Below are 25,867 nucleotides of genomic sequence, written 5' to 3' on the forward strand. Positions count from 1 at the left end.
GGTATGCTTCCAGAAGGAAATTCTGAAGATTCTGTGAAGTTGGGAAGGTAGGAGATGAGGTACTGGCAGAATTGAAGCTGTGAGGACGTGTCGTGATTCGTGATGGGTGGTTCAGTTGGTAGAGCACTTGCCTGCGAAAGGCAAAGGTCCCAAGGTAGAGAGTTGGCCCTGTACACAGTTTTAATCTGCCAGGAAATTTCATATCAGCGCACACTCCACTGCGGAGTGAAAATTTCATTCTAGGCATGGACCCTGGTGGAGGATAAGACATAACAGCCTTTTATGAAATCATTATATAATTGAAACCATTTTTGATGTTAAGTTTTTGTAAGACACTACTGGTAGACACAGTATTCTAGAATAGCTTCACACGTGGTGCTACCGTAATCATATGTTTATGATCTTATAACTAGTCTCATAATGACAGTTGTTTCTAGACACTATTTCAAATACTTGTGTGATAGTTTCGACCTTGATAGGATATGGCGGCTAAGGAGGGTAAGAAAACCAGTGTGCACTCCATGTGCATTCCGGGTGGAGTCATTCCTGATGAGGAAAGGATCCTTCCGGATGCCATGAAGAGCACAGGGTGCAGCCAGTTGCAGGTGGTGGCACATGTCGGCACTAATGACGTGTGTCGCTTTGGATCTGAGGAAGTTCTCTCTGGATTCCAGCGGCTATCTGATTTGGTGAAGGCTGCCTGTCTTGCTTACGAGATGAAGGCAGAGCTCACCATCTGCAGCATCGTTGAGAGAACTGACTGCGGACCTTTGGTGCAGAGCCGGGTGGAGGGTCTGAATCAGATGCTCAGACGGTTTTGCGACCGTGTTGGCTGCAGATTTCTTGACTTGCGCCATAGGGTGTTGGGGTTTCGGGTTCCGCTGAATAGGTCAGGAGTTCACTAGGCTACATGGGTAGCAGAGGCTGTGTGGAATGGACTGCGTGGTTTTTTAGGTTAGAAGGACTCGGGAAAGTACGGAGCGGGCTGCAATCTCAAAGGGTGCATGGCAAATACAGGATGTGCTTGGGTCAAGGAACAGACGGAATTGTAGTTGTAAATTGTTGTAGTTATGCTGGGAAAGTCCCTGAGCTTCAAGCGCTAATAGAAAGAACAGAAGCTGAAATCGTTATAGGTACAGAAAGCTGGCTAAAGCCGGAAATAAGTTCTGCAGAAATTTTTACGAAGTCTCAGACGGTGTTCAGGAAAGATGATTAGGCAGAATTGGTGGTGGAGTGTTTGTGTCTGTCAGTCGTGGTTTATCTTGTAGTGAAGTCAAAGTAGATACTCCGTGCGAATTGGTATGGGTGGAGACTCCGATGATATAGTTGCTGAACAGTTCAGAGAAAATTTGAGTTCAGAAGAACGCGAAATCCCGAAGATTGGCTAAAATTTAGAGACGCCCGAAATTTGGCATGGACTTCAATGCGAGATGCCTTTAATAGGTTCCACAACAAAACATTGTCTCGAAATTTGGTAGAAAATCTGAAGAAATTCTGGTTGTATGTAAAGTACACAAGCAGCAAGACACAGCCAATACCTTCGCTGCGCAGTGCCGATGGTACTGTTACCGACGACTGTGCTGCTAAAGTGGAGTTATTGAACGCAGTTTTACGAAATTCCTACACCAGGGGAGACAAATGGAATATTCCAGAATTTGAAACACGAACAGCTGCTAGCATGAGTTTCTTAGAAGTAGATAACTTAGGGGTTGCGAAGCAACTCAAATCGCTTGATACGGGCAAGTCTTCAAGTCCATATTGTATACCGATTAGGTTCCTTTCAGATTACGACAGATGACGCTGATACAATAGCTCCCTACTTAGTAATCATATACAACCGCTCGCTCACCAATAGATCTGTAGCTACAGATTGGAAAATTGCGCAGGTCGCACCAGTGTTTAAGAAGGGTAGTAGGAGTTATTCATCGAACTACAGACCTATGTCATTGATGTCGGTTTGCAGTAGGATTTTGGAGCATATACTGTATTCAAACATTATGAATCTCCTCGAAGGGAACGATCTATTGATACGTAATCAGCATGGTTTCAGAAAACATAATTCTTGTGCAGCGCATCTAGCTCTTTATTCGCACGAAGTAATGGTCGCTATTGACGGGGGATCTCTAGTTGATTCCGTATTTCTAGATTTCCGGAAAGCTTTTGACACCGGTCCTCACGAGCGACTTCTAATCAAGCTGCGGGCCTATGGGGTATTGTCTCAGTTGTGCGACTGGATTCGTGATTTCCTGTCAGGAAGGTCGCAGTTCGTAGTAATAGACGGCAAATCATCGAGTAAAACTGAAGTGATATCAGGTGATTCCCAGGGAAGCGTCCTGAGACCTCTGCTGTTCCTAATCTATATAAATGACCTGGGTGACAATCTGAGCAGTTCTCTTAGGTTGTTCGCAGATGATGCTGTAATTTACCGTCTAGTAAGGTCATCCGAAGACCAGTATCAGTTGCAAAGCGATTTAGAAATGATTGCTGTATGGTGTGGCAGGTTGACCCTAAATAACGAAAAGTGTGAGGTGATCCACATTAGTTCCAAAAGAAATCCGTTGGAATTTGATTACTTGATAAATAGTACAATTCTCAAGGCTGTCAATTCAACTAAGTACCTGGGTGTTAAAATTACGAACAGCTTCAGTTGGAAAGACCTCATAGATAATATTGTGGGGAAGGCGAGCCAAAGGTTGCGTTTCATTGGCAGGACACTTAGAAGATGCAACAAGTCCACTAAAGAGACAGCTTACACTACACTCGTTTGTTCTCTGTTAGAATATTGCTGCGCGGTGTGGGATCCTTACCAGGTGGGATTGACAGAGGACATCGAAAGGGTGCAAAAAAGGGCAGCTCATTTTGTATTATCACGTAATAGGGGAGAGAGTGTGGCAGGTATGATACGCGAGTTGGGTTGGAAGTCATTAAAGCAAAGACGTTTTTCGTCTCGGCGAGATCTATTTACGAAATTTTAGTCACCAACTTTCTCTTCCGAATGCGAAAATATTTTGTTGAGCCCAACCTACATAGGTAGGAATGATCATCAAAATAAAATAAGAGAAATCAGAGCTCGAACAGAAAGGTTTAGGTGTTCGTTTTTCCCCCGCGCTGTTCGGGAGGGGAGTGGTAGAGAGATAGTATGATTGTTGTTCAATGAACCCTCTGCCAAGCACTTCAATGTGAATTGCAGAGTAATGATGTAGATGTTCTGTAAGAATGTCTGTTTCATTCCTTTCTTGTGGATGATTAATTTCAAACAGTGGAAAATCCAGGATGGAATGTAACAATATTAAATATCTTTGTCTCAGTAACTAGGCCTTTCATATTTCTTTTATCTCGGCCCAAAAGTGACTTGCCTTACACTATGGGTGATAAATCTATATGTACACTCTGTAAATACTTTAGGGTTAAAGGAGACAACTCAGCACAAAGCGGAAGCATTGAGTTGTCAATAAGCACACACAAAGGAAGGAAAATTACATTCTGCAAGAACTTTCATACAACATTAATATGTATTTGTTTTTTTGCAAGTCGGTATATGGTGTACGGCAGAGGGCATCTTGTGTTACTGCTAGTCATTATCTTTCCTGTTCCATTCACAAATTGGGTCAGGGGAAAAAGACTGACTGTGCTTCTCTGTAAGGTCTTATTCCTCTCATCTTCTCTTCAATGGTCCTTAAAGCAAGATGTATGATCATGGCAATGGAACTGTTCTGCAGTCAGCTGCAAATGCCATTTCTATATTCTTTCTCAATACTGTTTTGCAAAAATAACAATTTCCCTCTCCCCAGGGATTCCCATTAGAGTTCGCATAGCATTTCTGTGATAAGTGTGTGTTTATTGAACTTACACTAAAAAAAAATCCAGCAGCATGCTTCTGCCAATACCTTCCATCAATGTGATCTGCTGTCACCTTTATCCATGAGCTTTGTTTCCCGAGAATTCAATCATTTGCTGTCCCTACACCTGACCTTTGCGCTCATTGAATTTTGTTTCTCTTTGCACCATTACTCCTTCATATGTAATCAACATGCTTGCATGAAATGGCATACTACAGATTATATGTTTGAACATTACAGGATTGTTTTTCCTGCTTATCTACATTAACTTAAAATTCTCTCCTTGACATTCATCCCTCCAAATAGAAATTCTGTCGGCATACACTCACAAATTGCTGCTCACTCTGTGTGACATCAGTTGTGTGTATAGAGAACAGAAGCATGCCTATCACACTTCCCTTGCACATTCCTAACAATACCTTTGCCTCTGATCGTCACTAGCTGTTAAGCACAGTTAACTGTTTGTTATGAATTCTATTACTTAAAAAGTATTCGAGCAAGAATCTGTTACATATTCTCATACCTTCATTAAACCTTCAATGTGGCACTGTCAAAATGGTTTCCAAAATTTGAGGAATATGGAATCTGCCTGTGGCCTTCTTTATCCATAGTACGCGGGATGTTGTGTGAGGAAAGGACAATCTTGAGTTTCGCAGGAGTGAGAGGCTTTGTAAATATGTGTTGATTTGTGAACAGTATTGGCTCCCTAGGAAATTTATTATGTTAAAACTTGAAATATGCTTGAGGATTCTGTCTCAGACAGACATTAAGGATATGGATTTGTACTTTTGCAGGTTTGTTCTCGTACCCTTATCATATACACGAGTCCTCTTTACTATTACCCAGTTGCTTGGGACTTCACTCTGGGCGAAAAATTGAAGCTAAGTAAGGGGCCATTGTGGAAGAGCACTCTCTGTTAAAGCGAATTGGGATTCCATTTAGACTTGGCAACTTGTTTTCAACTCTTTCAGTTGCTTTTCAATACTGTGGATGTATTTTTCTTTTTCTCCTATGCGGGAGTTTGTGCATTGTGAAATGATGGCATATCTGTACAGTCCTCCTACGTACACGACTTTTTAAATGCAAAATTTAAAACTTTAGCTTTCCTTTTGCTGTTTTCCCTTGCCACATCAGAATGTTCCGTGAGTGCCTGAATAGAAGCCTTAGACCTTCTTTTTTCTTTTACATTGGACCGAAATATTCTACTGTTCTCAGCAAGATCTTTCACTAATACGTCTTTTCACAGATACACTAATTTCCATCAGCTTTTGTCGATATTTCTGTGATCAGTTTTTGAACTGAGAGTACAACACTCTTGATTTCTCAAAATTTCCTGAATTTTGTTGTTAAAACCATGGTAAGTGGATTAATCCACTTGATACATACTTCTCCAGAGTGCAGTTTGCAACTAATAAAAAAATGCCCATAATTCCTTTATATCCATGATACAATTGTTTTGTTTATCTGATCTTTACAGCTTAAAAACTCTCCTAGCTGCCTTGTTAGATTTATTGACTTTTGTAGTCATCGTGTATGATGATATTGAGATACCTTATCCCTGTGTCTATTCTGACACCGTTGGTAAATTCAAGCCTGTTTGGAGCTACGAAGTCTAAAATATTTACACTGTGTGTGGGCTATGTGACATTGTATCCAGCAATTAATCCATAGGCATTCCAACCTGTAAGCATCTCCAATTAATATTGCACAATTGGGGTACATATCTACTACTGTACATAGTCTTTCTTTCAGTGATTCTGCAACTGTTACTTCAGAACTGGGTGGTTGGTAAAAATATCCAGTGATTAATTAGAGTTTGTCTTGGCCAGTTACTGTAGTCCAATCCACGAACAATAACGGATCGTACACGTCGAAGCACAGACGGGTTTTGCATTGTTGACAATTCCGACAGACAGTTGCAGTACACGCATGTATGTACTTTCCACTTGAAGAAAGCATATAGCCTGCAAATTGTCTCTCGCTTGCTTATTCAGAATTTATCACTTACCACCACATTCAGTGATGACGACTTGCTACAGTCACATTTAATGGTTACATTAACTACAGCACTCGCAGCAGGGCGCTCAGAACACTGCTGAATGCTTATTGGCTGTCGGGAGAATGTGTGACGTATGTGCGCAGAATGAGCCTAAACTTGACTGCTATTGTTCGTGACTCCAACTATAGTGCCCAGGTACTGCAGACTCGATTTAGACCTCAATAGGTACACTGCTTTTGTTGACAGCAATGAACACTCCCCCCTCCTTTGCTACTCCCCCCTCCTTTGCTGTTTTACCTGTCCTTTATACAAATTCTCTGTCTCATTAAATATTTTGGAGCTCTCAGTTGCAAGTATTATTTGAGTGTGACACCTTTCCTGGAAGGTGGAACATTCAGGGACTTTATTACGAAGGCTATATAAATTTATTGTTAAACTCTTGGTATTTAAAGTGTCTACTTTGTATGCAACCATATTGCACACTCTGCATATTGACTGACAGGTGTTCATCAAACTATTGCCCTGCCTAAAAAGCCCACTGTGCATTCCACATTTACTCTGCTAGCAGAGTCGCTGCTTCCTCTATGTAGTGCACCCCTGTCATATCAAGGGGAATCCTACAGTTCTCCACTCCATAATGCATGTCCAGAAATCTGACAGTGAACTATTCTGCCATAATATACCTCTTTGGCAAATTGCAGGAAATGAGGTCTTTCTCATGTGTTCAGAGATAGAACAGTCCAATAACTTGCTGTTCCTTCGCCAGTAGGAAGACCATCGAATTTGCAGTGCTTGTGGCATACAGATTTCAGTACACAACATTTTAATAGATTTTATTTCATTCATAGAGAAGAGGGCAGCGACTAGTTTACATAAGACTAAGGGACAAATGAAGTTGGTATAAGTTTAAAAATTGTGAGAACATTCAGATTTGCTTCATAAATTACAAGTGTGTGGATTTAGATTTAGTTCCTAAAAGTTAATCTGAGGGGAAAAAGCAAATTTACACTCATAATGTTTGTAAATTTAGAAAAAGCTTCTAACAATATTAACTGGAAGACACTATTTAGAAGTTAGTAGAGGTAAAATGCAGGGAGCCAAAGGTCATCTACAACTTACGTAGAAAGCAGAATGCAGTTAAGTAAGTCAAAGGACATGAAGGGGAGGAAGTAGTTGAGAAGGGGGTGAGACAGGGTGGTTGTAGCCTGTCCCTGCTGTTGTTCTCTATTCATAGACCAAACAGCCAAGAAAATCAAATAGAATTTTGAAAAGGGAATTAAAGTCAGGAAACAAGAAAATATAACCTTGAGGTTTGCCAGTTACTGTATTTGTCAGAGACTGCAAAGAACTTGGAAAATCAGTAGAATAGAATAATTAGTGTCATGAAAAAGGTTAAAAAATAAAGTAATGGAATGTACTCAAATTAAAACGAGTGAGGCTAAGGGAATTAGCTTAGGAAATGAAACACGAAAAGTAGCAGGTGAGTTTTGCTATTTGGGCAGCAAAATAAATGGTGATGATTGATGAATTATTGACTATATAAAATATACCACTAACAATAGCAAGAAAATATTTCTGAAAATTTGAAAATTATTAGCACTCAATATAAATTAAAGTGTCTTCTGAACAAATTTGTAGTGTAGCCTTATATGGAAGTGAAACAATTAATAGTACAGACAAAAAGAGAATAGAAGTTTCTGATATGTGTCGTCAAAGAAAAGATTGGATAAATATATCATCTAATTGATTGAATTGAGGAGAAAAGAAACTTTAATCTTAACTGAGGGGAAAGGGGGCAAGTGGGTGGAAGGAAGGAAGACTTGAGTTTAACGTTCCGTCAACATCAAGGTCATTACAGATAGAGCACAAGCTCAGATTGTGTCAAGAATGGGGAAGGTAATTGGCTGTGCCCTTTAAAAGGAACCATCCCGCATTTGTGTGGAGTGATTTAGGGAAATCATGAAAAACCTAAATATGGATAGTGGGACACAGGTTTGAACCATTGTTGTCCCAAATGGGAGTCCATTGTGCCAGCCACTGTGCTTTGTCAAGTTGGTGGAGATTGCAGTAGTTAGGCACATATGAATTGAAGAGAGTTGCACAAGATAAACTAGCCTGGAGAGTTGTCAAATCAGTCTTTGGTCTGAAGACAAAAAGAAAATTTTAATGGTTTGTCAGGTTGTTTAGCATACTCAGGATTTTTTTTTTTAAGTGATCAGGCAGCCACACATGTTGTTACGCAAGTGAATGTGTGTAAAAATGGAAGAAAGGGAGTGCAATTCATATTTACCCGTAATGCTTTTTTTTGTTTAAATCACATTTTTCAAGGACAGTATCGACAAGTATGCTAATAACAGCACTGTTCATTATACTAAATTCACAAATACACCTCAGTGTAGTTCTGATTTATCCCAGTGTGACTCCAAGACACTGGAGACCCTGTTTGGATCATTAGGATGTCAAATATTCAGTGGTGGAACAGTATGTGCACAGTTTTCTATGAGATCATCATTCTTACTTAGTAAAGTGAAAGGTTCTAAAAGCTGCCTAAAGGTAAATCTGACGTCAACCTGGAGGCTAGATTTAGTGCCACATTGTCTTACTATACATGGTCCTGTTGAAGGTGATATGCACTTGCCTCCTCTGGCTTTTGAACTGACTTGGTCCATCCCCCTCTGATAGACACACAGTTTAATGTAGACTGTAATCGGAGTACAGCTTACATTTTTTCAGCTATGACATAATTTCTTAGTGAAAAATGCTAAGTGTCTTAAAAATATGACTGGCAGTGAATTGAAATCCTTTGGATTTGTTGTCTAATATTAACTCATTTAGGCACCTAGCCACACATCTGGCAAGACAAACTATATAGGGGAAAAACAAACGCATGCGCGCGCGCACACACACACACACACACACACACACACACACACACACACACACACACACACACTCCACACACTAGCATTAATTATTGAAATTCATGTTCGCATATTGTCTTTTCAGTTGTAACACAGGGAGGTGGACTTGGCAGTGGCCCAATAATTGCTGAGGACCAGGCACGCAAGAGAGAGATGAGGTTGTTGAAAAACAGGTAAAAATATTTTTCTTTTCAGTATACTGTTGCCTAAATTTTGGGAAATTGATAGTATTTTATTGAAACGGTTTTCTTTGTGTTTGTAAAGGATAATGTGTTTAAGTTGGAAATGATTGTGTAAAAGATGAGTATATGCAAAGGAAGTCATACTTGTGTGAAATTGGAAGGGGCATCTTCTTTTAGATGCCCTTGGCATTCCTTTATTCTTCTTGCTGTTAAAGCATGCCACAAGCTTTCCCACTTCTGTAGTACAGATGGTGGCTTACAGTGCTTTGAACCATTTTACCTAACCACAATCGTGGGTAGTCTCCTCTCCATAATTGTCATTTTATTGTTTGAGAAGTTTGGTGTGTAGGACTAGACGGAGGGGAATGGCTCGCTCTTTTGGAAGAAAATCTAATTTAAACGCAAAGCCTTTAAAGATTAAGTGTTTTTTTTTTTTTTTTTTTTTTTTTTTTTTTTTTTTTTGGGGGGGGGGGGGGGGTTCACAAATCAGTTATGGGTAAGAGAAAATAGCAAGGACTACTATTAAAGAGGTAATAAACAAGATTTGAAAATTTCTATTTTCTTTTTCCCTTACAGGAGAAATATTTCAGTTTTTCCTTTGTTTTTGTTATCAGTGGGGTATAGTCTGTCTGTAAACTGAAGAGCGAGCAGCGCTTTTGGTGGGGGAAGTGGCCTTTCCCGGAAGAACGCTGCCACCGGACTACAGGGGCACCCAAAATCTGTTGCCCATTACCTGTGTAGCGGTGCAGATCGGTGTGCAGTGATATACGTCGTTTCTGTTCGTGGGATTTTAGTTGCCAGTGTCAGTTAACTTTGTATACTTACTGATATACTTCGATATCCGGAAGTGATGGGTAATCGTCTAGCATTGTAAGAAAATGTGCAGAATACGAAGAAGATATTTGCGGAGTAACAAGCGTTCGATCGTCTCTAATGTTAGTACAGCGTATGTTAAAGAGGCGACGCAAAAAGAACTGTTGGCTAATATTACAACTCCCAACCAAACGGCTGTAATTTAGACAAACGTCAGCATCGCCCAATAAGACGCATAAAGAAGAAACGCGGAAATAAGCCGCATGGTTTACTGGAATCGCCACGAAGGAAATTAATAATTTTGTGAGGAAACTCATTCTTATAGACAGTTTCAAAATCACGTAAAACCTTTGATGCTGATGGAACACTAAATCTCTGTCTCGGTCACTATTCACCTGATTCTAAGACATACTGCTTAAGACATGTGCACAATAGCTATCGTAATCACTTCGAAACACATACCCCGATTCTGGACTTCCAAGCAGAAAGCTTGACATACGAGGTGCGCTTACATATTAACTTTTATTTTTTGGTAAGAACTTTATTTGTTAGTCTTCAGCAATGTTATACTCTTCAAAATATTCCACATTACATACTACACACTTATGCCAATGCTTTTTCCAATTCCCGAAACACTTTAGGAACTGTTTCTTCGGGATAGTTTGTAGGTCTTCTAACTGCATATTTTTAATCTCATCCATACTTGTTAAAACTGCTGCCCTTTAAGACCCACTTTGAAATGTTTATACCACTTGTATGCCCTTGGTTTACTCATAACAAGTTCACCAAAAGCAATATTCAATATTTCTAAAAATTTCATACATTTTATTCCATTCTTACAACAAAATTTGATACAGATTATCTGATCTATTTTTATACAAAACGAAGAATCGTTGATGCTACCAAAACACATGTAACCTTTTTGACAACTGACAACAGAGTAAATAGCCAATATGCATAACATTGTACACATACTTTAGAGACATGTTCACGAAGACAGTGACAAAAAAGTAGTGCAAATCGGACTAACACATAAAATTATAAATTTCTGCTTACTTTTTTAACACTCTTCATGTTGCAAGAATTGTTAAGTTTCAACACAGTCCTTCAATGAAAACTTCTACCTTTCAGTAGAAACACAAAGTAAGAACAAGCCATAAATTCTACAGATTTATTGAATTATGTGCGGTTCGTTTTACGAATAGCAGTGGAGGAACATATACCATATTCACATGAACAGGCATTCGGTTCTATGTTTGTAGTAGAATCCTGACTTCAGTTCTTATGTTAATATTACTTACTCTATTGTTGTATTTCGAAAGAAGCTATCGTCTTTTGTATTCCTTATGGTCTTAACGCATTTGTCTAAAAATAAACGCAGCCGAGACGTATCTGTGTACGGCGTCCCCACAGATTTAAATCGCGCGCCGCGGCAGGGCCGGTACTACGTTGTGAAACAGCTTGTAGAAGCGCCTTGTGACGTAGCTGGGTTGGCAGAGTGGGGACTCGCTCGCTCGCTCTTCAGTTTACAGACAGACTATAAAATGTTTGCAGACATCTGCCTATAGCAAAATACCGTTGTTGTTAGTCAAAATTACAACTTTTTTTGTAGTCTAATGGCAGCCTCTGGGATCGACCTGGCTATTCCCTTTCCTTTCTCAGAATATTCATTCATTCGTTTGTTCGTTCATCACCTTTCAGCTGAAATAATTTTTGGTTCTCTTTTTAGTTAGACCTTCATTTTTCAAATTTTTTTTCTTTAGTGTTGATTGACTGGGGAAGAACAGCTTAGATAATGCCCACTGTGTGCTGTTTTAAATATCGTCTGTACATAATACATAGGCTTTCGTATGCCCTTCTGAGCCAACACTGCAGTGAATCCGACAGTTACATACCATTTTGGTTGAGTCCCCTGACAACACTGGAATCAGACAGTTGATGCGTGAGCTGCTAGCTCCCCACTTTTGCCAAGAAGTAGACGACCATCCTCCTGGGCTATCAGGACATGTGATACCTAAATCTAGTATAGTTTGGCTAGCTATAGCTAATTGTGTACTGTACTACACAAGGTATAAGAATGAAACTTGTACTTCTTCAATACTGTTATTGATATGGAATTTAAATATGGCTCAACTGTTAGCATGGAGGTGCAGAAGCTAGTCTATCAGTAGACTCAGATCCAGACAGAACATTTTAGTCACAAAGCAATATTAGAAACACTGTTATTTCAGTAAGGATAATCTACGAAATAAATACTTTAAATCTTCAATTAGGAATTGTACTTCAGTGAAACTTTTAACTATCCTTTTATTAAAATTGTGTGGGGTACTTCAGAACTTAGCTCAACGAATAATTATGAAATTTACTGCTGCACAAAGTTCATTAAATGTAATGGAAGTGTGCTGAAATGGCTTTTCAGTTCAATAAAATAGGATGATACTCAGGAATATAGTAGCACTTGGGATAGCATCCCATCTAGGTAAATGACTAAGGATAAAACATTTGTGCTCAATACAAAGTTACAGAACACATTTATTTTCGAAAAAGAAACTGCATAACTGATCCATGCAATTATACAGTACTCAGTTGGTAATTTGAGACAAGGATGGTGGCAATGACAAGACTCCTGTGTTATTCAAAATAACACAGGAGTCTTGTCATTGCCACCATCCTTGTCTCAAATTACCAACTGAGTACTGTATAATTGCATGGATCAGTTATGCAGTTTCTTTTTCAAAAATAAATGTGTTCTGTAACTTTGTATTGAGGCCAAATGTTTTATCCTTAGTCATTTACCTAGATGGGATGCTATCCCAAGTGCTACTATATTCCTGCTGTTGTTCTTGTCTTGTTTGGTTCACAAGATGCACACACTTTGGCTGCTAACCATCAACTTACTCGTGTCACACAGGAGCTTTGCAATTAGATGACCAGATCCAGCTTTTCTATTCCCGCCAAGCCAGTTTTGTTGCAGAGGGGCTTCCATCCATGTTTTACATGATTACAAACCTACAAGTCCTATGAATCCATTGAAGTAAAATTTTAACTTTTCCATTCTTTTACAGCACATTACTTTTGAAATTACATCCATAGATTAATTTTAATTACATAATGTTCATAAATAATGAATAAACCATTACTTGGGTGTTACATCAGACTGTGATTATACAGAGGTCACATTAAGTAAAAACAAAGAAGTTATATAAGACCTGTATAGGTAATATCATTAATAGTGTTACACATGGTCTTCTGATTTCGTTGCCTTGCATGCTGGCACACAGTTCATTGACAGTTAAACTGGTTCTTGCTCTGTTATTTCCATGCTTATTCTCAGATACACTGCTTTATACTACATTCGGGGCAGGAGCGGGATGGTTGTGGTTGGGGGCATATTGTGTCACATGCTAGGTCCGGAGGAGCCTTGACCCTGCCTTCTTTGCATGCTGCCTCTGTTTTAATTGCTTTGAGATGTAGTTTTAGCCTATTTTCCTGCCGCACTCTGTTTTCCATGTGTATTATTGAGGTTCAACAGATGTCCCTTACATTTTGCATGTTTCCCTTTTACTTTTCTGCCTCTCTCGACTAGAATAGAAGACATTCTTCACTCTGTAGCTGTCTTTGCCCTTAATCGGGTTTTCTGGGGTCAGAAGTGGGTGGGGTTTCTCTCAGCATGGCTGAGCCCTGGAAGACCAATTGTCTGCTGTAATACAGACCCAATCCATATACTTGTACTCCTCTGTAAATTCTTCTTCAGCTGTGGCATCAATATTCCCAGACACACACACACACACACACACACACACACACACACACACACACACACCACTCACTTTAGACTCTTAGAAGTTAATTTCTGTGCTGGTTCTGCACATATCTGCGCTGTATAACCTTGAAGAAATACCTCACATTTGGCGCACTATTACATGCCACAGTAGACGCTGTGATGTAGAACCAGAGAGTATTGCGTTACAGCAGCTGTGGAGAAACAGGTGGTAGCTTCCAAGTACTGGTGCAGCTGTTTTTACAATCAGCCAACATATGTAGTATGGCTACCACGTGCAGCTATCATAGTTAGAATAGATGAAACAGGTTCATTTGTTTTCTGATTTGGTTTAGACGTGTTCTTGTGTTCACTGCTGCATTTAGATTTGTGTCATCACTGTCACTTCCTGAGCTGTCATACTTTCCTGTGTATGAGTTTCACCATATTTTCTTCAGGCAAACTTTAAACAATGCAAAATTGTCATCAACACACAGGAAATAATGGAGTGAATGCTCAAACTGCAACTGTATTCGCATAGAAGTGAGGAGACTTTCACAGTCATCTTTTTTCATTGCCCAGGCCTGATAGGAAGATCTGATTCCTTTATCTGTTTGGAAGAATACAGTTATCAAAAGCAGATGCAGGTGGTGGACTCTTCAACCATCATCTGTGTCCTCACTGTACAGGATCAGAAATTGATACTTTAAAGCAGGGCTGGCCAGAAATTCTGCACACATGCACAGCTGCTGCTCATATGCAACTTCCTGATCAGTGTACACACTTACCAGATTTGTAAACAGGGAAAAGGAGCCATCACCGCTCATTTAGTGTGTGTGTGTGTGTGTGTGTGTGTGTGTGTGTGTGTGTGTGTGTGTGTGTGTGTGTCTAACCACAGATGTCACGGCTTCTCTTTACTCATTAGCTGGGATACAATTTACATGGGCCACTCATGTGCTGTTTTCACAGTGTGCATTGCAATCGTGGGAAGGTATCGTGTTATCCCGTCACCCTATCAACAAATGTCATAGTTCTAAAACAAAACATAAAAACAAATGGTGCACAAGTATGCCAGATTGGTTTGACACCCATATTTTAGCAAGGGTATCAAACATGTTTCTCAATAATTAAAGGGTAATTTTTACACATGCAAGTAAACATTAAACAACCGGTTTAATACCAAATTTTTCAGATCACAATATTGGCCCATGTAATGTGGAGCAGAATGAGGCAGAGTTAGTAAATAACATTTCGATTTACCCATCAATTTTCTTAAGGGCACTTTATGTGGCTTCCCGTTCTGCAGTGTTCAGTACACTACACTACACTGCCTATATGAAATGAGTGTCATGAACTTGCACTGGATGCTTATTATTTGGCAGCACAGCAAATGTGTGTTTTCATCTACTGTTGTAAAGAAAATGAAGTTCCCAGTCGTATTTAAATGACTGAGAACACAGATCTCCTGTTCTTTGCTTTTCAGCAATACTCGCCATTTCTCAGTACATCTCGCATAAGGCTACAGTCTCCAGAGGAAAGCAAGACTGGGTGTCCTTCAGTGCTCCAAGTGCAGCATAAACAAGGAAGCGGAACTGTTGCCGCTCATTTGAGATACGTGTCTAGTTGCAGGTGTTGCTGTTTCGCTGTGCCCACTGGTCGAGATGTGCACACCTGTGCTGCAGTTTTGCACAGTGTGCAGCATTTTTCCAGCCATCCTTTAAAGGATTCTGTGTTCTTTTCTGGCTACATAAAACTTAATTGCTTCTGCATAATATTTTTCCTGTAACAGGTCTTGAAAGCACAGATAATTACCAAATTCAAGGGCTACAACTTACATGTGCAGTTTACTAGCACATTTTGTAAATTTACATTTTCGGGGTGTGCAGGGCAACAATCTATTAGGGGAAAATACTCTTGTTACAGGCATCAGTTTTTGTTCTAAGGCTATGCAACTGCTTTTTAAAAAGATATGAAGTCATCAGTACTTAGTGACAGGGTTTGGAGTTATTGGTTGATATTTTCACATTTTTAAAAGAGCGAAGTTACTGTGATTTTCAGTCTCAATGGCTTAATTTATTTGAGATGCATCAGCATTGGTAAATAACTTTCTTGTGAGTTGAACATTACTGTTTTTCATGTATGGCAATTTTTTGCCTTTGAAGGCAAGTATCTTATTTGAAATGAAACTGAAGAAAAATTGGGTTTTATCGATATAAATACATCCTTGGTTTCATATTGTTGCATAATTTCTTTTAATTAAATGCTCTGGCATCCACTAACAATTTCCACATTTGCACTGTTTCCTTCATGAACGTGTCGATCCATCCATTAGATGCAGAGAAATTCACAATGATGAACTTATTGACCACCTTAAGCATCTTTTTGTAACATTTTTCATAGTAATATAATGGCAGAAAATTTTCTAATACCAATTTAAAAAGCAGCAAAACACTATGTTCAATTATGCAGTGGCTATGTACACTGTTACACAAAATATAGTTTTTGTTAACTTGTGACTACACAGCATAGCGCTCATGAAAGTTAACCGTGTAGTGCTCTAAATGTCACTTGAAGGCTTAGTGTTTTTTCATAAGTTTAATAAACTCAACAAATACACATAAGAGACTTTAGTCATCAATAGTATATTCTCCTTCCTTATTTACAACAGTCTGCCAATGTTCAGGTAACTTTTCGATTCCGTGAATGTAGAAATCACTTGGTTTTGAAGTGGAGAACTTGTCGAGCCATGTTTGGAGCGAATTTTTATCTGGAAAAGAAGTTCTTTGAAGGTTGTTAGTGTGTGCAAAAAGTGAAAATCTAAGGGCAAAAGATCTGGTGAACAAGGTGGGTGCAGAAAGACTTCACAAACCAACTCTTGCGTAGTATATTTTGTTAGTCTAGCAGAATGTGGGTGGGCATTATTGTGGAGTAGTATCACTTCAAGCAGTCATTGCGTCTGCAAGACATCTCATTTATTGACAGTGTATGTCAGTAATTATGATTACACCTCGGGGAAGCCCTTCATAGTACACCACATCGTCACTGTTCCACCATATGCATAACATTTTTTTGTGGATGCATGCAGGTATTTTTATGGGGAGTTGCTGCTTTGTTTGAGCTCAGCCTTTCCCTTCCCTTCCCTTCCCTTCCTTTCCTTTCCTTATGTTAGCATAAAGACACCATTTCTCTCACCAGTAATGATACAGGGTAAGAATGATTGGTGGTGTTCAAGACCCAATTGATGATGAGCTAGCAGAGATGCACATATGGCCACGCATTGATTTTTGTGGTTTTGGGTTAGATCATATATTACCTGAACAACTGATTTTTGAACCTTCATTACATTTGCCAGTTCAAGAGTACACTCATGTGGATTAATGTGCTTAATGTACATCATCAAACTCGGAAGGTCTTCCTGAACCCTGAACGCGGAGAGTTGCTAATGTCAAAACGATCCTCCTTAAAATGAAAAAAACCATTCATTTTCTTATTGTGCTCTGTCCAGTGGTATTAGCTCCATAGGTGGCGAAAATCTTTCTGGCTGCCTTTGCTGCTGTCAGTCCTCATTGAACACAAACAGGATAATATGTCAGAAATGTTTGATTTCTCCACTTGGCACTCCCATTTTCCAGCATCCACACTCTACCTCCGTGACAAATGACAATACGTAAACTCAAATAGCAATAGTGAACTACGAATAAAAAATGACAGTTGATTAATAAACCCATAGCAACTAGGATACCGACATGCAAAATAAAAATACTACAAACTTGTGTACCAACCTAATTACTTTCAACATGGTAAATTTGAAGGGACCAATAAATGCTGTGAACAATGGGAAAATGTTAATTCTGAAAATGTAAATATGTGGTTTCGTAAGGGAAGTGTTAATAGGTGCATAGGCATGTGATCAAGAACTTTTAACACTTGGCTGTTGCGTATGCCTATCTACAGCTTGGCTCAGCACCTCTATTATACATGGACTAGTTATATTTACTCATTCCATCCATTATCTCCCCATGCCCTCCCAGCCACCCACTCACCCACACTGCAGGATTTTCCATTTCATATATTATCTGAATACGAATAGATACAACACTGGAAAATCCTGGGTGAAAAACAAGTGATGGAGTGAGGACCAGTAACCACTCGGCACACCTCTAGTAATGTCAGATGTGGGTAGGCTCATGAACAAGAACTTGATATAATAGCTCAAATTACAGATATGTATTTTGCTTCACAGTGTACATAAACACATAGCTACATTGTTGTCAGCATTTACCTCTAGTAATCTCAGTGTGTGTCCAGATAAATTCCCACTACAAGAAAGATGCTATAGGTCAAGAAATAAGTGCTTTCCCTACTGTGACACTTCATATATCAATGTTCAGTTGCAACCCTGTGTAATTGACTCTATGGGGGATGTTGACACCACCTAGCATTATTATTATTATTATTATTATATGTTAACCAATGATACTTAAGAAATTTAAATGCCTGATTCAAGCCAATGCAAGAGAAGGAAAGTTGCTGCTCACCATATAGCGGAGATGCTGAGCCACAATAAAAAGATTCACACAATCATAGCTTTCAGCCATTAAGGCCTTTGTCAGCATTACACACACACACACACACACACACACACACACACACACACACACACACACGTGCAACTTCACACACATCTGCAGTCTGAGAGCTGAAACTATATTGCGAGTGGCAGCACCAGTGCATGATGGGAGTGGCGACTGGGTGGGGGTAAGGAGGAGGCTAGGGCGGGGAGGGGGAGGGATAGTATGGTGGGAGTTGCGGACAGTAAGTGGTGCAGTTTAGACAGAGGGTAGGAGAGAGGGAAGGAGAGAAATAAAAATAAAAGAAATTAAAAGATAGGGTGTGGCAGTGAAATGGTGGCTGTGTAGTGCTGGTATGGATACAGGGAGGGGGTTGGATGGGTGAGGACAGTGACTAATGAAGGTTGAGGCCAGGAGGGTTATGGGAATGTAGGATGTATTGCAGGGAAAGTTCCCACCTGTGCAATTCAGAAAAGCTGTTGTTGGTGGGAAAAATCCATACGGCACAGACTGTGAAGCAGTCATTGAGATGAGGGGTATAATGTTTGGCAGTGGTCAGCTACAGGGTGGTCCACTTGTTTTTTGGCCACAGTTTGTCGGTGGCCGTTCATGCGGACAGACAGCGTGTTTGTTGTCATGCCTACATAGAATGCTGCACAGTGGTTGCAGCTTAGCTTGTAGATCACATGACTGGTTTCACTTATTTTTTCTGGCACACTAAAAAAGACCAAGCTTCAAAGGTAGTTTTCATATTTATTTTAATTTTCCATAGCTTAGAAATTACACAAAAACAATGGCAGAGAGTATAGTTATCCTTTAAAAATATATGAAGTGAATTCCTGAGCAACTTCACTTGTAACTGGCTTTTGTATGTGACAGTTGAAGTACTCACTGTAACATATATTCAGCCAGGTAACCCACAAAATGTTTGGTGCACAACAATGAAACGTACAATCTTGCTTGTTAGAAATATTCAGCTGTGCTCTTAGGATCTGCCTACCCCATCCTTGGGAAAAAAACAGCAAAAAAGGTTTTGACAATCAACATTTTATGCAAAAGCTTAGCTTTTCATGTAGTTGTATGATATCTATAGTAATTTAAAGCATTAACTTTCGCTATTTGTATGTTCATGTTACTTAACAGTGATGTTGCTGTTGGGTGACTACATCATGTGTCCTACGCGCTGAACATCTGCTGTCATTGACTGGTGAGACCACTTGATGTGAGCTATGAGTGGGTGACAAAAGCACATAGCAATCTTGATTTCAGCACTTTGGAAGCTACCGTGCTGTATTTAGTGGAAATTGTATTTATACTCCCGTAATATGAAAATATGCAGTGTAAATGTTGTCATGCATCAAAGATCTTTCCCTTTTTTTGCTTAAGTGCCAAGAAGATCTATGGCAGTGTGTAAAACCTTTCAGCACCAAAAAAATTTACTTTCACTAGAGGTACAATGTATTTTTAACTGAGAAAGTGTATCTTGAACCGGGACACTTGGGAAAAAATCCAGGAATTTTTTTCCTTGTCAGTGTATACACCATGAACTTACAGTATATTTTTGGTGGCCAGATGGCATGTTGTAATATTAGTACAAAAATTATTACCCATTGTTGCTGCCCAATTTCTATTTGTTAATTTTATTAAGGGATATTTTACCCCAGAATTATTTTATCTTGTGGCCAGTAGGTTTTGGTTTTCATATGTATTCTGGATGTAAAAAATTCAATACAAAAGGATTACCTGGAAAGTAATGTCTCGTAAGGCCAGTGCCAACAATATTTGATAGAAGTGTGCATTTTTTTGTGCACAATGCACATCTGTGGTATTGAAATAATTGTGCTGTTACAGTACTTATTAAAAGATCATATTGGATAACTAATGAGGAGGTACTGAACCTAATTGGAGGGGGGAGGGGAGGAGAAATTTATTGCGCAACCTGATGAAAAGAACGTATCTGTAGATATAACACGTTCAGAAGAATCGAGGAGTTGTCAATTTGCTAAAGTAATGAAGTGAAGTGTGGTGTCTAAAAATTGTAGAGAGAGAATAAGGCTTGATTAGAGAAAGCTGTTTTGAATGGATGTAAGTTATGCTGAGATCAATAGGCTTTTACAGTATAGACTAGTTTTGAGACCAGCAAAAAAAAAAGAAGAAGATTGGACTGAAGCACGTGATGTAACAGCAATTTAAACTGCATGCTGTGAAATACGAAGTTCATGCAATTCTTGCAGAAATAAACAAACAAAAAAAGTCTTTGCAGCTGACAATTAAAAATTAATTCTGTTCATAGGTAAAATGTGAGGAACAATGATGATTTGTTTTGCATAAAAGAGGGCTGACCTCTTTTGTGATGAGCAAAGTTTTTGGTCTTTTATTATCAAGAATAAACTCACAAGAAGTGAGCAAAATCATTTTACAAACTGCTATTTGACAATACCTAACTTTTACATTAATTTATGAGAAGGAAATATTGTTACATTCCATCCTGAATTTTCCGTCATTTGATTTTTATACTAATTTCTTATATTATATTGGTTGTTTCCATAAAACTTTTAATAAACGCCTTCCAAAGAGTTAATAATTTACAGTAGAGACCTGACAATTTAATTTGTGTGCTGGCGAGTTTTCTGGGTTGTACAGCCATGGCCCATGAAACATTTCCACTCCTAACATTTCATCCAGTGCTGCAACGGATTGCTTCAGTGGTGCTCCTTGTTCCGCTAAGCCTTGTTGAGGAATCTGAATGTTTCGTGGACCGTAGCCGTACAACTGAGAAGGCTCACCAGCAGAGACATCAGATCATGAAAGCTTTCAATGCATAACTTCATTTTTAAGTATTAGGGACCTAAAAAATTTCCTGTTTGTAATAAATGCTAATATAGTTACGAATTCTGCTTCAGAATCTGAAATTAGCTAATCAGTGTTATTTAATTGCAAATTGTATCCAGATGAAATATTTTATGAGAGAGTGTTTGAAGTAGATTTATTTTGTGCTTATAAATATTGAAAATTTTACCAATTCTCAGTTATTGGTGTTTCACATCATATGGCAAAGCCCAGTTTGGAAACATAATGTGTGTAAGAACATGTGCAAAATCAAAAAGTGCGTGAACGCAAAATGTATTAATGCGCTCAATGCTCTGGTGCCACACTAATTGTGGATGATTGAATTGCCTGTGTGAGATACACACTGCATATTGCAATATAGGACTCAATGGTGGTATGTAGCGTCTTAGAACAAAGAAAGCATTTAAGTTTGTCTTGATTTAATGCCAACATTTTAATGTGGGTGTTTTAGGCACTGAGAATTTTGAACTTTGTTGTCAAATACAAGTAGTAGTCAAGCCAGAAATTTCCCTTTTATGACACTGGCAACCTCAGCAAGTAATTGTGCAATAGCCATTACCGAAATGCATGTGTTGTGTGCAGAGCTTGAGTTTGTGTGGTTTTATTTGTTTATTTAATTTTTTTCTTTTTTTTTGGGGGGGGGGGGGGGCAGAGAGAGAGAGAGAGAGAGAGAGAGAGAGAGAGAGAGAGAGAGAGAGAGAGAGCTAATCCTGGTCCATCAGAGATTGATTTGACCTTCACAATTCCAGACGGTATTGGTGATTGCAATGACCATATGTCAGTTTTGCTTGCACAGAACAGATGTGTAGGCTGGCTGCTGTGTGGGAGAGAGGTGGGGCTTGTTTCCCAGCACTGCTACTGACCCTCCTGGTGGCCAAAATTCTGGTATGTTTATATTGATGGCCAACTGACAGTTTATTGTGTCCAAATTCTGCAATTTGGCTACCAGAAAACAAGGCCTGTCGACATCTTTTTAGTATGCCAAAAGTCTTCTTCTAATGTCTGAATAGTTACATTTTGTTCCGTTTCTACATTGAGTGCCCTGTCAGTTATATCTTTAGCATTGTCAAGTAGGAGCTGCACAGCTATGAAATCCTACGAAAGGTCAAAATCAATGTTCTGCAGATTTTGTAATTATTGGATTGGGCGGGAATAGAAAATGTTGAGAAATACCTTAAATTGGAGAAGTGCACTGATCACAGGTAGGAATATGCTGCTGCTTCTCAACAAAAAGTCATTTTTTAAAAGTTTAAATAGAGGCAAAAGAAAAAAAAACAAGCAAAGAACATTTTGGAAAAACTGTTGGAAGTTTTTGCAATAGCAGACATTATAGTCAAAATAACTCCAGTCACCACACCAGATGCAAACTTCTCCAAAGATAAATGCTATGTTTTCAGGTCTCTAATAATTCCAGATATTTTTCTTCCTTTAGTTATCATGTTTTGTAAATATACTCCACAAAATTCACAATGTTTGATTGACAAAATAATATCCTGATATAAAGACTGACTACTAGCTAATGAAATGTAGGTTTCCCATCTATGGGGAGCATCAATTGCAGCACTTGTTTTGAATGACTGCTGTAGGCAAAGAAACATAATAGTTTGTATAATGGGTTAATGTTTTCTTCAATGTGAGAATGGTTTCACCTCCACCAGCGCCTTGCACTACACAATATGGAAGTCACTTCCCAGATAGTCTACAAATCCATGTGATGTAGACTGTATCATTAGCATATTTATCACTATTGAACCACAAAGACTTTGTCATTTGCTCAATCACACTTTTTGTAATAATGGAATTTTTTTATTATTAATATGCTGTTATTTCAGGGAAGCTGCCAGAGAATGCAGGAGGAAAAAGAAGGAATACATCAAATGCCTGGAGAACAGAGTAGCTGTGCTAGAAAATCAAAACAAGGCCCTTATAGATGAACTAAAACAGTTAAAAGATCTTTATTGCCAACAAAAAACTGAGTGAGCTTGCTTTAGCAGCTGATATTACATCCCATGCTGATTTTTCTCAGCTATAAGGTGATCAGTTCATTGATCTTTATTTCTATTGGAAAATGAAGACATAGCTGTGATTAGCCTTTCCCACAAGGTTGTATGTTTGGAGACAAGACAGACTAATGTACAAAACATATATTTTTACAAAGAAGTTGCTATTAAGTAACGTCGGTTTTAACTACAGTGCGTACAAACAACACTGTGTTGACAGGAAGGAAAAATGTTGATGTGTCGTACTGTAACTGTTGGGGTAAAAAATCTCCTTTGAACATACTAATATCTAATGCTGGAAATGTGATTGGTGATAAGAGAGTTCTTGGAAGTGAACTGCAACAGATGACTTGCTTAGTGCATTTAAAAGGCTTGTGATGTGAATATATGAAGTGTAATCAACACCAAAGTATCCTGGCTTACTGGAGAGAGACAATTAATGTAAAAAAAAAATCTGTCCTTGTATAGATTATATATATATATAAATATGATATATATACCAGAAAATATAACTATATTTTGTTTGTACAAATAATGAAAAAGCATTGCATTATATGTAAATGTTGTTCTTGTACTACATCAGCATTGCAGTGGTACATACTCAGGGGCTGGTTCGTGTACTTCATGTGCCATACAATTCATAGTTTTCTTTTTATGCCTTACCATTTACTAATCTAGTGTTCAAGGACGTACTAATTTGGAAACAAATCAGATGCATCTTTTGTAGTCAGTGTTTTAGAAAAAGTAGCAATGCTTTTTCTGTTTGTTTTGTGATATTTGTTGACGATTTTAAATGTAAAATATTTTAATGGTATGCAGGGTAATAGAAAGTTAATGAATTTTAAATCATTTTCCAGATGTTTACTTCTATTCATTCACAGGGGTTTTGCTGACTCAGGTGCAGAATTCTGAAGTGACTAGAAGCTACAACTTTTTAACTTCTTAACTCTTCTTCTATTGTTTTTCAAATAAGGAGTGCATGTTGGTGATCAGCAGACTGTTTGCGTGCAGGAAAACTTGTTATCTTCAGTTATTCATTTCATTAACCGAAATGGAGCTGGGGAGGAGTAGCATCAATTTTGAGTCCTATCTTTGAGGTTTTTATCATTGTACGATTCTCCCCCCCCCCCCCCCCCCCTCTTTCCAAAAAAAAAAAATTGAATCATAAAGCTATTAGGAAATTCTTAAGTCTTTTCAAATTTTTAATAAATACTCAGTATTTGGAAAAATAAGTCTTGTGCATATTATACTTAGCAAGTTTTGATTTGTTTCATTACTTCTTGTTAGTGCTCTAGATGGATATGGCATAATGAACACTAAAGGGTAAAAAATCACTGTCCTACAGATTTCTGGTTATTGGGACCATTGTAGTCATTCAGAAATGTTATACTTAAATATTAGTGTTGTCTAAACAGTACATGATTTGCTAGCTGAGTCTGGAAGATATTTGAGTTGCTGTAAATCATGCTCTGTTTTAAAACACACCCAGTCATTCAGGAAGAGATCATATGTGAAAAATCTTCAGATGAGGAAAATAAAACTGTTGTTGGTTCTTTTCTTTAGTACTTACTTTTCTTTATTATAATTAATTTTGGAGCTTTAATTTTAATATATCACTGCTGTCTTAAATACACACAAAAAATTCCTAAGGTAAGTTCATAAGTGTTGCTGTGACTCATAGGTTCATGTTCTTTGCTGGATACAAACAGTAATAAAGAGGTGAAATTTATTGCACTCTTATTACAGTGGACCTTTATGGCTATTTTATCTGAGAGTGGGTATGGATAGTGCAATAATAGTGCAACTGAGGAAAGTTTAAGAAATAGAAAGTGGGTATTTTCTCTAGAGCATGCATTAAGACAACAGCTTGCTCCAATCTTATTTTATAAGACCTCTGCACCTTGCACACTGAATGCTTTAATAACTGTTCTCATTAGCACATAGCTATTATTCCACAATTTCTGTAAAGATGCATAAACTGTTTCTCTTAAGATTGACTGGTGTGATCAGGAAATAAAGTGTTTCTTTGTCATAATATTAGCTGCTGTATTCAGCTGCTAAAGCAGATTGTGCCTCTGAAGTAAGAGTACTGTTGGTGCATATTTTGTGAGCAATTATCTGTGTGAAACCAACCTCAGTTAAGGAAATCATATTGAATATGAATGTTTTCCTATGCATTGGTGTAATACTGTGCACTGGAAACTGAGAGGCAAGAATGGTCAGAAAAACTTTCCTCTTTTTTCTTACTTCTAATAATAATTATTCATTGGAGTTAGACTTTCACATTATTAATGTGACAATGCATGGAAATGTTTGTTCAGCTTCCCATTTTTCTAATGATGTATAAATGTGAAGACACACTATTACCTGGTTATATTTGTTATTGTGTACATTTATGTTAAGAGTTTTGTTAAAAAGGAATGTTTACACAGAGTAAACCAGAAATGTTGCAGTGTCTTTATGAGCAGTAACTAAGAATTTTCTGTGGCTATTCATTCTCTTTAAAACTAAACTATTGATGATGATATGAGTTATAGAAGAAAATTCACCTCTATAATTGAAGAGAAAATTGTATTGTTTATTGACAAGTGCTCTGGAAAAGAAGAAAAATTGTCGTGCAAAATGAATGTGGTTTATATTGCAAATCATTATCCAAGAATAATGTGTACACACTGGCCATTTCTTGTGCTCTTTGAACACAGATAACTTCATGGTGTTAAATGTGCCAAATCTGAATCACAATGACCTGTGCTATGTACTGCTTATGAACTACAAGAAGAGATCCTTACATTTAATGTTCTTGTAACTCGTGTGTGTGTGTGTGTGTGTGTGTGTGTGTGTGTGTGTGTGTGTGTGTTAAAGTAGGGGTGGGCTTGTGTATGTGAGAGTATTGTATGGAGATGCTGTTAAGGCTTTATGAGTGTTGTGGATT

At 38.3% G+C, this 25,867-nt stretch overlaps 1 protein-coding gene across 4 annotated transcripts in view; it reads left to right on the forward strand.

Moving 5' to 3' along the window:
• Positions 1 to 22,940, forward strand: part of LOC126176935 (cyclic AMP-responsive element-binding protein 1) — a 64,534-nt gene extending 41,594 nt beyond the window's left edge. For all 4 annotated transcript variants that reach the window (XM_049924128.1, XM_049924131.1, XM_049924129.1 and 1 more), the window contains 2 exons: positions 8,845 to 8,932; positions 22,768 to 22,940. In XM_049924128.1, the coding sequence (XP_049780085.1) occupies positions 8,845 to 8,932; positions 22,768 to 22,915 (236 nt within the window). In that variant the 3' untranslated portion in view covers positions 22,916 to 22,940. The remainder of the gene's footprint in view (positions 1 to 8,844; positions 8,933 to 22,767) is intronic.
• The last annotated feature ends 2,927 nt before the right edge of the window (positions 22,941 to 25,867 follow it).

This window comes from Schistocerca cancellata, chromosome 3 (assembly GCF_023864275.1).
Source record: "Schistocerca cancellata isolate TAMUIC-IGC-003103 chromosome 3, iqSchCanc2.1, whole genome shotgun sequence".
Lineage (NCBI taxonomy): Eukaryota > Metazoa > Arthropoda > Insecta > Orthoptera > Acrididae > Schistocerca > Schistocerca cancellata.